At 30.7% G+C, this 17,156-nt stretch overlaps 1 protein-coding gene across 4 annotated transcripts in view; it reads right to left on the reverse strand.

Annotated features, from left to right (window-relative positions):
* CACNA2D1 (calcium voltage-gated channel auxiliary subunit alpha2delta 1) overlaps positions 1-17,156 on the reverse strand; it is a 643,657-nt gene that overhangs the window by 77,370 nt on the left and 549,131 nt on the right. For all 4 annotated transcript variants that reach the window (XM_074268502.1, XM_074268500.1, XM_074268501.1 and 1 more), the window contains exons 13-15: positions 5,235-5,313; positions 3,641-3,690; positions 102-191 (exon numbers count right to left, since the gene is read on the reverse strand). In XM_074268502.1, coding sequence (XP_074124603.1) covers positions 102-191; positions 3,641-3,690; positions 5,235-5,313 — 219 coding nt within the window. The remainder of the gene's footprint in view (positions 1-101; positions 192-3,640; positions 3,691-5,234; positions 5,314-17,156) is intronic.

Raw genomic sequence — 17,156 nt, forward strand, 5'->3', positions numbered from 1 at the left:
GTGGTGGAGAGAGAGGAATGCCAACAAAGAAATAGGTATAAATCATTAGTATGCCAGAATTATGACATCTATTTCTGCATAAACCACAGAAAAAATCTTACCAGTGCATCCAAGTATACATTGGTCCATTGCACTTGCTTGGCTTTATCGCCTGCCAAAACCATTGGTCTTCCCAGCACATCCAAATATTCCTATTCAAACGATATAAAAGTCATTCACTTGACAAATGATAACAAAAATATATACATATAAACATATCAAAATGAAGAAAAATTGATATAAAATCAAATGGGGAATTAACATCTTAATGATCACTTTATTCTTACCATGGACTATGTAAAGTGATATTTCTAATTCTATCATGCTTTGAGTCAATAATGTGTGGCTTGTTCTATTTATGTGGCATAATCCATCCTATTTCTCATCCTGGAACAATCAATCAGGCTATTTTCTTCAGGCATAAATAGAAGATAGTTTTAATTTTTTTTTTAAATTTTTGTTTGTCTTCTAAAAGGAACTATTGAAAACCATGGTTTACATGGTGGAGTGCTGATCTTAAAAATAAACAAATAAAGCAAGCCCAAGTTTTCTTTCATATCAAAGATGGGCTGAAATTCATAATTGTATTTAAACATATAAACAAATAAATGAAACCCTGAGTCAAATCTTCACAGTAGACTGAAATACAGTTGCTGTTTTACTTCAGTACTGAATGTATTCATTGTTTACATCTTAAACAAATTGCATGTTTTTTTTTTTTAATGTGGACCCTATAATGTTGATTATGATTTTTTAGGCAATAGCTATATGAGCAGTCAATTTTTTTTTCAAAAATAACATATAATTATTTAATTACACTATGGTTGTCTTCCATCATCTTTGTTATAAGTAAATAAGTTGATGCCAGGGTTTTGTTATACAAATGTGAGACGTTGGTTTGTTTGCTTTTTTTTTTTTTTTTTTTTTAAACCTAATTGTCTTTTAAAGTAAACTCTCACCCATAATCTTCCTTTGGAAAGCTTCTTACTGCAAATCTGTAGGTGTTCACCATGTCTTGAATTATTTTTTGATCATTTTGCTACCAAATTGATTGTGCATGCATTTTTATTATATTGATGGTTGGAGTTAAATTTGATCTAATGCAAAAGTTAGAATTAAACAAATTTGGAACTGGAATGGATACTACAGTTTATCTAATCCAGGAATTCCTAATCTTTTTTTGGTCATAGATCCCTTTGGAAAATTGGTAAAACCTAGAATTATGTTCTTAAAGGGAAAAAAAAAAAGAAAGTAAAAAGGATGGCAAATTAATCAGTTGGCATGTAGTTACCAAATTATATAAAGAACCAAGTACACAGAACCCACATTAAAAACTCCTAAACTATTCTAATCATCTCCTCTTACATGTAATACAAACGAATCCCAGAGATATATGATTTGATTTAAAAATACATTAAAATATCAATTTTTTTCTTACTAATTTAGACACAGAAGACATTGACTTCATTTTTTTTTTCAATTTCTATACTTGGTCTACTGTATTCTAAAGAATAACAGCCACAGTTGAAATCTATTTAATTACATAGTAGTTTGAACAACAGGTAACATTTATATAGGAATCCAAGGTTTGCCAAGTGTTTTACATTTATGTTATTTCAATCGATCCTTACAACAACCCTGTAATGTGTGTTATTATATCCTCCCATCTTTAATCTGAGAAAACCAATTCTGAGAGAGATTAAAGGATTTATTCAGCGTCACCCAGCTCTAGTATAAGTGTATATGCTTCAAGTCTAACACTCTTTCCATTCTGCCAACTAGCTGCTTCGATAAACATAAATAAACAACATATAAAACCTCAATTAAAAAATAATATCTAGCAGTTCTTTTGGTTTGATAGCTACATATATATGTATGTATATATGTATATGTGTATATTGCATATACATACATGTGCATTTCCGATATAGTATGTATATATATGCATGTAAACATGTATACATGTGTGAATATATATACAAAGATATCACATATGCATAAAACACTCCTATATATAGATGTGTTTGTGTTTAGGTGCTCTTGTATATATGTATACTATGTATGTGTTTCATATTAATATTGCAGAAAATAATGAAACAATGCTTTTTCTTCTCTACCACAAAGAACCTATTCTTTAAAACAAAAAGCCCTCTATGACAGAACTTGAAGCCAGTAGTTGGAACATGACAGACACTCTCTACTACCATGTGTCCTATTTCCATGAGACACATAAGGGACAATTAGAGCAGTGGAGAACCATTAGAGACTAGCACAGATCAAGCACAGTAGGAGCAATACAATGGTACTACCAGAGAAAACTGGTAACTTAACAACATAGAAGGAGTGAGTTTCTTCTCTACGTGTTTTCTAGTCTCACGAGATTCCAATGTTCACACCCCTTCTTGTTTTCCTCTTATATACCTTGATGGTATCTGTATTTGTGGAATGGTATGCCACTGGTTTATGGGGAGATATGTTCAACTTGCTTTCTTCTTACTATGCTATTTTGTTAAAAGGCCTTTGTCTTGAATTGATTGGGTTCCTTAGCTGCCTAGAAAATAAACACATTAACGGAATTTGTGACTTAGACTGGGAGTAGATCCGGCCATAGAGAGTAATATAAACTTGGGAGAACATTTATAGAAGCTGTGAACATGAGAGAGAAGGCTGCATAGTGTATCATAGATATCTGGGAAATTCTTATATTAATCACAGACAGCCAGAACCATTGTGAGTTGTCACAGACAACTATAAGAAGGAAATTTTGAAAGAGTAGCTGCTCAAGATATCCTATAGTGACTCTAGGGTAGGTCAGAGTTGCTGTATTATATGCTGCAAAGGGAAAAACAATAATATTATCAGAGGAAAAAAAAAGACTAATTCTCTTCAAAATTTTAATTTTTCTTGTTATGGAATGAGTTTTGTCCCATAGGAAGTTTTCAAAAAAGGCTACATGATTAATTGTCAAATATCACGTATGTCACTGTAAGGATTCCTTTTGGATATGGCTTCTACTTGATCTCAGATGAGGTCTTTTCTGTGTCTAAAATTCTATGACAGCATTGTGTCATAGTGTGAGGAAGACCTTCATTCATTTGTATCTCAAACTTGATATCTATGTACAATGTGTAATTGAGCAAGAAAAATTAATACCTTTGTGTATAAACATTAACCTACATGAACACATCTGTGTACATATACATGTATATACACACATATATCATAATCATTTTATATATACACATATAATTTCATATCATTCAAAATTATAATACATGTCTTTACAAAAAAATTAGGTTAAAATTGTAGAGCTGAAATTTCAGTAAAATTCCATTGGATTTATTTTCTATTATAGCCATCTATTATGAAGATAAAAGGACATTTACATTGTTTTGCTTGGGTTTTGAGATATGTAGTAAATATTGAAACTGAAAAAATAATGATCACATAAATTTAAAAATACTCATAACTTTAAGTGTATTTTTCTACATCATGGTAAACATCATTTTCTAATTTGTTTTCTTCATTTGATGCTTTTTAAAGTTTTATATAAAATTAACAACTTGCTCTTCTGTAAATCAGTTTAAGGTTACAATCCTACCTGAGTATTGATCCTTATAGCTCCAATGGAAGGAATTTCATAATAGTAACCTGAAATGAACAAAAGATATAAACTCTATTACCCAAAATTAAGAAAATATGTTTCTTATATTTATAGGCTAATTTCTGGTTTGTGGAGTACCCTATTTTTTTTTTTTTTAAAGCAATGAACTATCACTAAAATAAAATGATGGTAAAATGCAAATAATGGACATTATGACAGACCTCTTAATTACTTTTAAAGAGAAATAAAATGAATTTTCATATAATGAATTTTAATATATGTGTATAAAGCAACAGGAAACTAATATTAATCCAAATGAGTGCTGCCAGAGAAGAAACAAAATCATGTGATTGATATTTAAGTGTCAACCTGAATAGTAAATACATGTTTATATTTCTCATTAAGGATTAAATAAAAAATTAAGACTAATCACATGTTTCTGGAAAACATGGGTTCAAATCTTTCTGATATAGTCCACCATAGAAGGGTCACCCTGAAGCTTCCAAGACAGTTTTACTTATCACTGAAGCACAGGGTAATATTGTCTATTTACGTATTTACATATATCTTGGATTTAACTTTTGTTTAAATAAAGTAATAATTTCAAGAAAAAAATTATAATTAATGGTTTCAGGAAAAAATGTAAAGTAGCAATATTAAAATTTCTTCTAGTTGAAGGACTAATCAATTTTTTTAACTTACCTTATGCTACTAGTGAAATTTTTTTTAAAATTATTTTTACTGGCTAATATTCTCATTTCAGTTCAATTCACATTTCTTAAGAATTCTCTTGATATTGGTATTGCATGGTAATTTTGTATTTTTAATTTAGACAAGGTTTTAATTAAAAAATGCATTTTAAAATGAAAATTATACTGATATTTTAAGTAAAAGAGAAGGATTTGGGATTCAATTATCCCTATGTTTGCTTCAACTGCTATTATTGTAGCCATGATCTAATTTTTGATTTCTTAAAGGATGCATATACTTAGTGTTAAATATATCTCAATAATTGTTCAAGGTATACATAACATGAATTTGTTCCAAAATTAGAGAATACAGAACCCAGCAAACCTTCCATTGTACCATTGTAGAAGGTACCTTCTAATGAAATACTTTATAAGGCAGTATGGTATAATGGAAATAACATTGACTTTAGAAGAGAAAAGAGTTCTTAATCTAATGGGCTATAGACCAACAAGCAGCCAGTAGATTTTTTTTTGGGTGGGGGAAGGAAAGGGAAGGTCATTAAATTTAGTTGGAGAAATATGATATTTTAATTTTCATTAAACCCTAGCTAAAATTTATCATTTTCTTCAGTTACTTAAACACTTTAATGTCAGAAGAGGTCTGTCCTTCAGCTTCTTCAGGCTGCCAAAGTAGAACAAATAAAATTGGAAACCTTTCCTTACAGAGATACAAATTCTGTCTATGGTGTTAAGTTCCTGTGTAAAATTGTATGTCAAAAATATCTCTGGGCTTCAATTTCCTTATCTCTTAAAGTGAAGGTCCTGGACTAGATACCCTCTGAGAGTCCCATATAATCAGTTTTATCATATATTTGTACACTATACATACTCAGAATAGTTACCTTTGTTTTCACAGGCCATCCACTGTATTGGTCCTCTGTCATAATTATGCTGACCAACTGAAAATGTGAATACACGTACCTAAATGAATTAAAACAAACACAAAACAAGTTAAAGGGACTATTAACATGACTAAAAAAATTTTAAAGAGTTCTAGAAGGCATTTCTTTTCTAAACATGAACATGAATTAATAATATTCCAAGAACACTGTTAAGTATTTAGTGAAAAATACAAAGGTTTAAATTCCAATCTCTTCACCTTCTGGTCTGTTAAATAAGAAGTAGGATGGAATTTTTTTTTCATCCAACCCAATTTACAAGCTCTTTGAGGACTCCCCAAAGTAAACAAATATGTAAAAAATGCAACTTATTGTGACAGAATATGTTAATAAAAGTACATAAACTTATGACATTATTTTCTCTAGGATGAATTAAAAAATATTTTGTATGTCTTTTCAAACCCTTCAAAACATGTTCCTTTTGGATCCTTTCTTCTTAGTCAAAACTCTCTGGGACTTAGGCTATAATTCAGTGACATTGGCCTTCTGGTTGTTCCTAACATAAGATACTCCATTTCTTAACCTTAGGCATTTTTCACTGGCTATCTTCCATGCCTGAAATCCTTTCCTCCTTCATCTCTATCAGCTAAATTACTTCAAATCTTAGCTATTTTCTGTAAGAAGCCTTTCCCAGTCCTTAATCTTAGAATCTTTCCTTTGTGACTACCTCTGAATTACTTGGCATGTATTTTGCTAACACATTCTTATGTACATATTGTCTCCCCATTAGATTGTGAATACTCCTTAAGCTAAGAGATTCTCTCCCCTCATCTCCTGCCCCTATCTTTCTTTGTATCTCCAGTGCCTGATTCATAGTAGATAATTGTTAAATACCTGGTGATTTGAGTTATTGGTGATTTACACAAATATGCCACAGACACCTACACTCAGGGTTTTACTTTAGTAATTCATTGTTTTATTAAATATATTCTGGGCCCCTGAAAACTACGCTAAGCACAAGCTTTTTCCAGATTGAGTAGACTTCTTCTTCTTCTTTTTTTTAATGCTGCAACCTTTTTTTTTTTTTTTTTTTTTTCCTATTTTAAATGCTATGAGTAGACTTCAAATGTAGCCCTAGGCCTTCATCATCAGTAGAGTAGTTTGGGCATTTTTTGACCCCAACATAATGAAGTCATTTGGTCCTCTCCAGCATAACAGATAACAACTAACAAGATTTGTAAATTAGGAGAGACTCATTTTGAGAAGATAAGCTGTCAGTTGATTTTTTTTGAGAGGGATGGCAATTCATAAATAATATCTAGTCAGAGAATAAAGGAAGATGCAGAAATACATGGCAGCACTAAGAAACCCATGGATCTTTTTTTTAATTTTATTTTGTAGAGTTTTGACTTAGTTTTATAGACACTTTATGAACATAGAAATTATTGTCTCTTCTTGATTCCATTATTTAATTTATCATGCAGATATGTTGGTATGACCCATCAGAATGATGTTCAGTGATATTTTTAAGTGACAATTTTAAAACCATAAACATTTTTATAGAGAATGTTAACAGTTATAATTTTAAAATGTATGTTGAAACATTCACTTTACATTTGTTAATATTCTAATACTGTCAGATACTTTCAATAGTTCAATAAAGATAACATTGAAATTATAATTACATGACAATACATTAAAAAAATAAATACATGGGGCAGTTAGGTGGTGCAGTGGATAGAGCACCAATCCCTGAAGTCAGGAGGACCTGAGTTCAAATCTGGTCTCAGACACTTAATACTTCCTAGCTGTATGACCCTGGACAAGTCACTTAACCCCAATTGCCTCAGGAAAAAAAAAAAAAAAAAAAACCCAAAAACAAAAATAAAAACAAACAAAATCAAAAACAAATAAATAAATACATGAAACAACTTATCTTTTAAAATTGCAAATAAAATCTTATTTTTAAAGTATAAAACATTTTTATGTACTAATTTTTTAGTGCATTATCTTTGGAGCTCTTCAGAATTGCTTCATATATATGTCTTGTGTTTTTCTAGTACTTAGTTAACTCTGAATGTGTATTCCTTTTAGTAGAATGTAAGTTCACTGATCATAGGGACTTAGTCATTTTAGCTGTGTAATTTCATTGTCCAGCACTGATTGGTATTGAAGTGAATTGAATGGACTCCATTCAGAACAAATTCATAGGGGGAAAATACATTTATTTAATATGTGTCCTACTGGACAGGAAATGCTGGAGCTCACCAGAACTAATTATCAAATAATCAGTGTAACAAGAAATTAGGGCTTGATTTACTTTCTTTTTGATTTCTACACTTTAAGAAGTTATGAGAAAAATGACAATGAAGATTAAACTGAAAAGTGTATTATCTGTCTTTTTTCCCCTGAGTGATTTACTTAAACATTTACCAAAATGCCCCTTCTTATTGGGATTGAATTTCCAGGTTTGGTCTGGCCAACTGAGTATTAAGCCACTTGGCAGGGAATATTCAAGATCAGAGTATAAGTTACCAAGAGGATAATTTTGTTAATTTTTCAGTCTGACAGAAAAACAACCTTTTATGACTTTTAAATCTCACCGTCTCCCCTGATTCTAGTTAGGAGACTCTCTCTCATTCTGGAAACAATATTGGTTTTCCTTTCTGTCACTCAAGCATTAATCTTTCTTCTATACTGAGGACACTTTTCTAGGATAAGGTTACTTCTTATATAATTTAGATTAAAGCAATAAAGACAACTTATTCTTAAACAATTTTGCCACCTTTAACTGAAAATTCAATTTAAATTTAATATCTAGCAAAATTCCCATGAATATGAGGTAAAGAAGAAATGTCATTGCTTTAGGAATTATTTGTCCCTCTTTTTCACAAGTGATGATTTTGCATATATTTTTCTTTGACATAATTATGGTTTTTCTGAATTTTCTCTTGCTGTTATTGTGAACATTTAAGCGATATAATTTTATTAATGAATTTCCTCATGTTGCTTTGTTAGAGAATTCTCCAATTCAAACTAAAATGGTGACAATATAGATCATTATTCCTATAAATCAATTTCAGTAAAAGAAATTTCTAAGAAATATTTAATTTAATTGGATTTATAATAAAGTATATTACTACAAATTAAGCACTTTCAGTTTGTTAGTCTTATAAGTATATTTTCTTGTCAGAAAAAATGGAATGAAAATTGTGAACCTTTTACAATAAATGCATGAAAGGCAGACAAAATTATGCTTAGTGGGATTATTCTTTCTAGAACTATGAAAATATGCATTTTCAACATTAAAAACATGCATTGTCTACAACTAACTCAACTTGGATGTTTAAATGATATTATCAGTCAAATAGTCCACATAGTGAAGGCCATCTAAAACAAAACAAAGCAAAAAAAAAAAAAAAAAGTACAGTCAAAACAGCCAATCTGTTTTATATACATATGTTTTATCTCAAATGCATTGCTTCTTTTCCATGTGTTTGTCTACATCAAACTAGCAGAGGATATTATAGATAAGGAAGGGCAGGAACTTGGCTAGCCATAGAAGTATACACCCTGTCATATTTAATTCTGGTTGTTTTAACTTGTTTTTCAAACATCCCAAAGGGGACAGAACTTAGTCCAATGTTTTTTAATCTGTTATTTTATTCACTAGTTACACGTGACCCTCTGACTTCCCATCAAAATTGATTTTTCTCGAGTAATTGTAGTTAACCATATGTATTATTTTCCACCTCATCTCCCAATTTTCATTTGTCATTATGTAAAAGTTTCCTAGGAAGTATTCCCCCCAAAAAATTTTTCTCCAGACACAAGTTCAATTAATAGCTATATATAATTAACAAATGTACTTCCTTTGAATGAATTATTAACTCTTGGGATTGCTTTATTATATAAATAAGGAACATCTTATAGCTGAAATTTTTACAAAGTCAGATGCAGGCAATGTAGTTCAATGGAAGGAGAACTGTGCTGTTTTCAGAGAATCTGTGTTCAAGTCCTTACTACTTGTATGATATTGGGCAAATATTAAAATCTCCTTGAGAGTCATTATCCTTATCTTTTGATGTCTGATCTATGATCCAAGAGTTCTATCATTGATTTTACAAATAGAAGGAACTAGAGATCAAAAAGAACAGTCCCCATGATCATACAGCCATAATGGTTAAATGACTTGTTCAAATGCTCTCTTCTACTTCAAGGATAAGCTACATATTCCTTTTCAGAAGTTAAGTTCAATAATGGTTTTATTTAAGAGTACTTTCTGTTCATATTCAAGCTGAGATCTTTAGAATATCCTATACTACCATCACATATTTATTAATTATGTATCACAAAGACAGAAATTAACCAGTCTTTTCATTTCAGCATATTCTTTTTTAAAAAAAAAGTGTAGTTAAAAATTTAAATGCTCTTTAAAAGTTAAAAGATTCATTTTTGATTTATTCTATTGTAAATTGGTGGAGATTGTAGTTAATTGGCATATTAGAGCCAGTTCTCTGCTCTTTCCTTTTTTACTACATTGTAGCTATGGAGTTTTAATTCAAATGTTCTATATTATATTACTGCCACCCTGTGGAAGTTAATGAACTAGCTGAAAGCTGTATTTGTCTAAAATTTAATTAAAGAATGTTTTGCTGGGATTATTTTCATGAAATAATTTACTAGTATATTATAGTTCTTTGCACAAGTTTTAGAGAAAAAAGTGTAAATGAAATCTATCTCTTGTAAAGTATACATGATTTAGCATTTAAATGATTTGTGAATGCCAAATGTTTCATATTTTTAAATTTTTTTATTTTTACAAAATCTTATATAGATGTAATATTTGTATTTATTTAATATATTAGCAACATGTGTATATGTAACACACATTTCTAGCTATTTGATAACTCTAAATATGGAATAAAGCCTTTAAAATTAAATTTAATTCAGTTATTTTAGACTATATTTACTTAAAGATAATAAATATTTTTTAGAGGAGAAAACCCCTACACAGATGTGTGGATAAAATTTATTAAACATAAGCTTGGTGATGATAGTTTCAGATAGGATATATATATATATATATATATATATATATATATATATATATATATATATATATATATATATTTATACATATATATATAAACTTTAAAAATTATTACAAAAATTCAATTTCATCCAAAATTTGAGCTTTGAGTTTTTACAATTTTGATGTTATAATCCTCAGAAGATGCCTCATAAGTCACCACTCATTCATTAGGATTTCAAGTTATATTGATTTGCTGATTATAATTATGAATTAGGGTTTAGTTAGTATTTATAGCATGGACTATTTTTTCTGGAGGTAGATTTTTATTAAAAATAAAATGGACTACCTTCTCAAAAGATTATTATGCCCACCCCTGCCTTTATCTTGTAATACTTTTTTTTTTCTTTTTTCTTCTGATTCTCCTAACATGAAGTAGTTGCATGCAATAGAGCATTTTTTCCCAAACCCCAAGGTCAACCTGGAAAAAAAATTAAGGCCATAGGAACTCATTTCCCAGCAGATACCAGTTACTGGAAATTATCACCTCTGCAATTATCAGCTATGCAAAGTTCAAGTTTAATTTTGTAACAGGCAAATCTCCAAAGAACAAATGGAACTATGATTATAAAGTAATGAAAGCAGTAAAACTGAAATAAAAAATATCAGATCAAAACATACTGGAAGACATGAAGACAGAGATGGGTTTTTGTCATTTTACTGTGCTTAGTATAATTTAATAACATTGGCATCGATCCTACAACAACACTATTTTGGACTTTTTAGAAGAAAAATTTCCAGAAATTTATAGAATTTGCAATTGTTCTATAATCCATATCTTTTGTATACTCATGATTTGTTAGAGCTCTGACATAAATAAAAACAGTCTAAATTTTTCTTTTGCTCTTTTAATGCTTTTAATTGATTTTAGAAGATCTGAAAATTTAGAACTTTGATTCTTTTCTTCTGCTTAGGACTACAAAATACAAGCTCATCAGCATTTATAGATTTAATTATCATCTCTATACTGATGTTTGGGTAGCTAGGTAGCACAGTGGATAGAGCTCTTGACCTGTAACCAGCAAAACTCATCATCTTGAGTTCAAATCTGGCCTTGGACAAGCTGTGTGACTTTGGGCAAGTGACTTAGTGCTGTTTGTCTTAATTTCTCATCTGTAAAATGAGCTATAGGAGGAAATGGCAAACCACTCTAGTATCTTTGCCATGAAAACCCAAAAGAGATCAGAAAGAGCAGATCATGAGTGAAACAACTCAACAAAATGCTAATGACTCTCAGTTCTACCTTTTCCATCCCTTTCTGTCTGTTGACGTCCAACCCAGCATTTTCAACTGCTTTTCAGACATCTCTAAGTAAAAATCTAGTAGACACCTTAAATTGAATATGTCCAAAACATAACTGATTATCTTTCTTCCTAAACCTCACCCTCCTTGGATCAGGAGGGTCCAATACTGAAATTTGTTCACATGTTGTTCCCATAGGATTGTAAACTCCTTTAGGGCATAGACTGTCTTTGCCTCTTTTTGTATCCCTAGCATTTAATAGAGGATCTGGCACTTAAGTGCTTTATAAATATTTATTGATCCGTTCTATAATATTAGTATTACTGTATATGGGGTGAGGGTAGCACAAGGACCCAGAAGAAAGCCCAAACATTTGTGCTTACAGATCCTTGTACCATATTCTTCATATGTTCCATGGCTATAGATCCAAATTGTAGCTATCTGATGGTATGCATTTCCTCAGTCATACAAGTACTATCTCAATTTAGTTCCATTCTGCCTCTGTCTCTCTTATACATACAATTCCTACTGTCTACCCTCTACTTAAAGATAGTCATAGGTAAACTCCTACTCAACACATTCATAATTGACTTAAAGAGATTCTGCATATAGATGATTGGCAGTTGTGGAAAGATGTATCCCTCTTAAGAGTTTTGGGGATCTTTTTGCCAGTGTCCTTCAAGGCTGGTACATAAAGAGTACTGAATGAAGAGAAGAGAATTTTTCTCATTTTATCTCGTGGCAATAAAAGGTTAATGCTATTTCTAAGTGATGATCAACACTAGAACTGAACGTTTTCCATTGCTGACTTAAATACTTGTCTTAGCAAAATATAGACAGGGTCTTAATGATGAATAAATTGGCTCCTTGATTCTTACTAACTTCAATTCCATAGGGAAATTTAAAATTATAAGTAATATGAATCATAAGAAAGAGACATAATACAATATGTTTTTCCTCCTAAAAGTAAGGGAAATTTATAGTAATGATACATAAAATTTAGTGCTTAAAAGAGAATTATGTGTGTTCAAGGAAGAGTGTGTCAAATGACCTTATTTCTTAGGCCAGATCTCTTCCTGTAAAGATAATTTGAAAATAAATTTAGCATAAAATTTGGAGGGAAGAACGCAATCACATTGATTTCTCAAATTTATCCAATTATGTATGGGACCAAAAATACTACAATGTATTCAATACCTTTGTTATTAATAGAGCTGACCTGAGTTCCTGATATATTTCATCTGCAGTAAAATGTCTGGACATTAAGATTTCATTTTAAAAATATAGGAATCAATGAAATAAAAAAAGGGAGGAAACAAATTAAAACCCAAATATGACTATCCAGATATATTGTTCACTTGGGCTTCTAGAACTTCCTTAATAAACTCAGCTTTAGAATTCAGTATCATCTGCTCATTGTCTATAGTATTAAAAATGCTGTGAAATTCTAGCTATATTTAAAAGCAAATTAATATGTAACTATTTTAACACAAAAACTAGTTTTTTTTAAAGTCTAGTAAGTTACTATGCTATACTTTTCCTATATACATCATAAGAAATAAAATTCATTACACTGTTATTGGGAAAATAATCTCACAATATGATAGTGACAGCACCAAAAAGCATGTTGCTAAATTTGTTGTAAAGAATATGGTATCATCAATGATGGACAGAAATAACCATACCCAGAGAAGGAACACTGGGAAGCGAATGTAAATTGTTAGCACTACTGTCTATTTACCCAGGTTACTTATACCTTCGGAAGCTAATAATTAATGTGCAACAAGAAAATGGTATTTACACACATATATTGTATCTAAGTTATATTGTGACACATGTAAAATGTATGGGATTACCTGCCATCGGGGGGGAGGGAGCGGAGGGAGGGAGGGGATAATTTGGAAAAATGAATAAAAAAAAAATTCTCTTAAAAAAAAAAAAAGAATATGGCATCATGATCTGGTATTTAAATTTATGAAGAAATTTATTATCATATCAGTCATTTTACTTAAAATAGTCATAATAAATAGCTTCCATATTTTAAGATAAGAAAAGTTTCCATCCCCATTTCCATTTCTGTTTTTATATATTTACAGTACTTGACAAAGAAGTGATAAAATTTGGGCACACTATTTCTAAACAATAAGCAACATTGATATTAAGCCCAAAGCATCATCAGCTGAGAGGTGATTGGCTTGGAGAGGTCAGTAAACAATCAGCAGAATGATTTATTTCAGATGCCCTTCTTGGGTAATTCCAAATATTTCACTGTCAGTGATACTGAGAAGATTCATTTTAAAAAGACGGGTTCTTCTATTTGGGGTCAAGGGGAAGAGGCCATCTACACAACTTCCCACAACATATATTTCACTTCACTCCATTTTCATGTACCAAATGGACATGGTTGCTCTGCTCAGGATATGACAAAATTAAAATTTCAACCCCAAATCCTAACTAAATAAAAAAAAAATAGATAATAAAAAAGGTTGAATAGAAATAGACATTTATTTTAATATTTCTTTTTTGTCAGAATCACAAAACTGTTGAGGTTTTGAACAAATTGAATATATAATGTTTCAGATAATTGAAACCACCTGAATTTCCATAAGAAAATTTAAAGTATATTTTATATTCTCTATTTTATAATTCATTTTGTGTAATTTGTATTTAATATCACATTTGAAAAACTTATGTGCTCTTTAATTTTGGTAAATTCGGTTTTTCCATAACATATTTAAGTCACCAAAAGTTTATGGTGAATTTGTAAAGGATTTATGCTGTACCTCTCATGAATCTGAAGCACTTTTTATCAGCTTTTCCTGTCACAATTTATCTAGGTAAGGAAAGCAATGTCATTTTTTGTTGTTTTTGAGGGGGGAAAAGGATAAGGACATAATGATACAAATAATTTCCCAGATGTTTATTACATTAATGCATATTTCAAATACATTGATTTGGGGTGAGTCAACAAGGTTAACAATTATTAATTAAATGCTTTCTAAATACTATGTACTGTGCTAAGAAAGGAGAATATAAGGAAGACAAAAACAGTTTGTCTTCAAGAAGTTCACAATTGTAAGAGGATAACAATATATAAACATTCATATCTATCATCTGTATTCACACACAGGTGTGTATATATATGTATACTTACACACACGTGTGTGTGTTTGTGTGGGTATATATATCTGACCCCTTTCTGTCTTTACAATTTTCGTATACCTTACTTTTTCTCTTTCTGTTCCCAGTTCTATGACTAACTTGCATGGGCCTCATATGTAGGAAACTCCGTCAAATGATTCCATAAATTTTCACTGGCTCACATCTCTGAGATATATAACAAACACATATAGCATGTGTACTGTATGCATATATTATATGTGTTTACACACAAAACTACAATACACATACAGATTTTTGCAGAAGGTAGGGATTTAGTTCAACCTTGAGAAAAGCCAAGAGGAGAAGAAAAGTACTTGAAGAGTTTAAAGGACTATTTATTTTATATTTGAACTTCAAGGTAATAGGGAACAACTAGAGTATTCAATGACAGAGAGCAGACTTACATGATCACTTTAGGAAGATCACTTTGGTAGCTGGAGCGAATATTTTACAAATGATATAAGACATATACTCTATTTTATAGAGGCAGAAAAAGATGGACTAAAGTGGGACATCCTGGAGCCAAGGAAAATAATGAGAAGTCACTGTAGTAGTCTAGGTGAGAGGTGATAAAGTCCCGTACAAGGGTGGTGGCAATGTCAGTCATGAGAATGGTGATTACACAAGAGATGTTAACAAGGTAAAAATCAAAGGATTTGGTCGATAGGAAATTATGAGAATGAGGAGTTAAGGATGACAGTAATTATATATTTTGGTATAGCTAAAAAGCCAAGGAGCATCATAATGCCCCTTGGAATGACTATTCATAGAGATATTTGAAACATTCAAATCTTTTAAATACTTTTAATAAAAATACTTAAAACTGGATACAGAAACAGCATTGGATATCTTGGCTTAGCTTTTCAAAAAACAAACAAACTAAGTAGGAAAGAATTGTGATAGTTAAATTGCTTTTCCCCCCATGGTTTTGCTGTTGCCTGTTCTGGAAGATTGGCAGAGAAAACAGATGTTTGGTGGATAGTTTCCCACGAGTATTATGTTCTTCACCAACTCTTGAAAAATAATTGTTAAATATTCCTTTACACTATATACAAAAAACAAAACAAAACAAAACAAAACTAGTTTTCTGAAAGTTACTTTGAAAGGATTTGTTACTGCTTTCTATTTCCCATCTGGCACTCTTAATTTGAGAGAATTGTGTATGTTGCTTCTACATATTCTTGTAAGTAAATACTAGTAACCTTTAAAATAAATAATATGCTGCTTCTTGGAGGACAATTCTTTTTGCAATCAATTGTTGCACTGAAAACAATAATAATGATGGCTATTATTCCCTATATGTCTTCTTTTCCTCAATTCCATCAGTTTTATTGATAATTCTAAACATTTATTTATTTATTTTTTAAGAATTTGAGTGTTTCAGGGGCAGTTAGTTTGTGCAGTGGATAGAGCACCAGCCCTGAAGTCAGGAGGACCTGAGTTCAACTATGACCTCAGACACTTAACACTTCCTAGCTGTGTGACCCTGGGCAAGTCACAAAGCCAATTGCCTCAGGGGAAAAAAAGGATTTAAATGTTTCTCTTCGAGTACATGTCCAGTTTTAATTATAAATCTACTCAATACATGCAATACATCCTTAGACTAAAGTGACAAGCCTTTATATTCTGAACAGGCATTTGGAATGTTCTAAGCCAAGTAAAATGCTTTTTACTTTTTCACTGATCTTGGGAATTATCTTCATCAGTTATCTCTGGTACTAATTTTCTTTCTTTCACCTGTTTGGACTTGATTATATTGTTCATCTCAGTTTGACAATATTTGTAAGGAATTCCTGCTCATGAGTGAGTCTGTGAGAAGTGGAAATATAGGTAAAAATGGGGAGGAAAATATTTTCTAATTTGACACAGCTGTGTCAGGAGAATAGCAGAGACTTAATCTTAAAGTGATACCTAGTTGTAATTAGAATAGCAGTTCTCACGCAAAAAATAATCAGATTTTTAAATACTCTATTTCTTGAACTTTTCACCCTTGTTTTATAAAGTGTGTCATACATCAGCTGTCCTCATTTATTCATTTATACTGATGAATCCCAGTTGCCATGCTTTGGAATGCTCTGAATTATTTCTAATATGATGTGGTTAACAACATATATAAAATATTCAATAGCCATCATGTTGCCAAGTAGAAAGCAATAGGAACCAAAAATAGATTCATAAAAAAATGGCATGCTGTCAAGAAGGAATTTTCCCCACATTTTACAATGATTTTGAAATAGTGATTTTTCAAAAAATTAAAAATGTACAATAGTTTTAATGAGGATAGCAATGTAAAGACCTTGTTCTATGATGAAATTATGTTCATATACATCTGGTTTATATTTAGTCATTGGAGGCAGCCAGGTTGCTCAATGGATAGAACACTGGGCCTATAGCCAAGAAGATGAGTTCAAATATGGCTTCATTTACTA

Source organism: Sminthopsis crassicaudata, chromosome 5, assembly GCF_048593235.1.
Source record: "Sminthopsis crassicaudata isolate SCR6 chromosome 5, ASM4859323v1, whole genome shotgun sequence".
Lineage (NCBI taxonomy): Eukaryota > Metazoa > Chordata > Mammalia > Dasyuromorphia > Dasyuridae > Sminthopsis > Sminthopsis crassicaudata.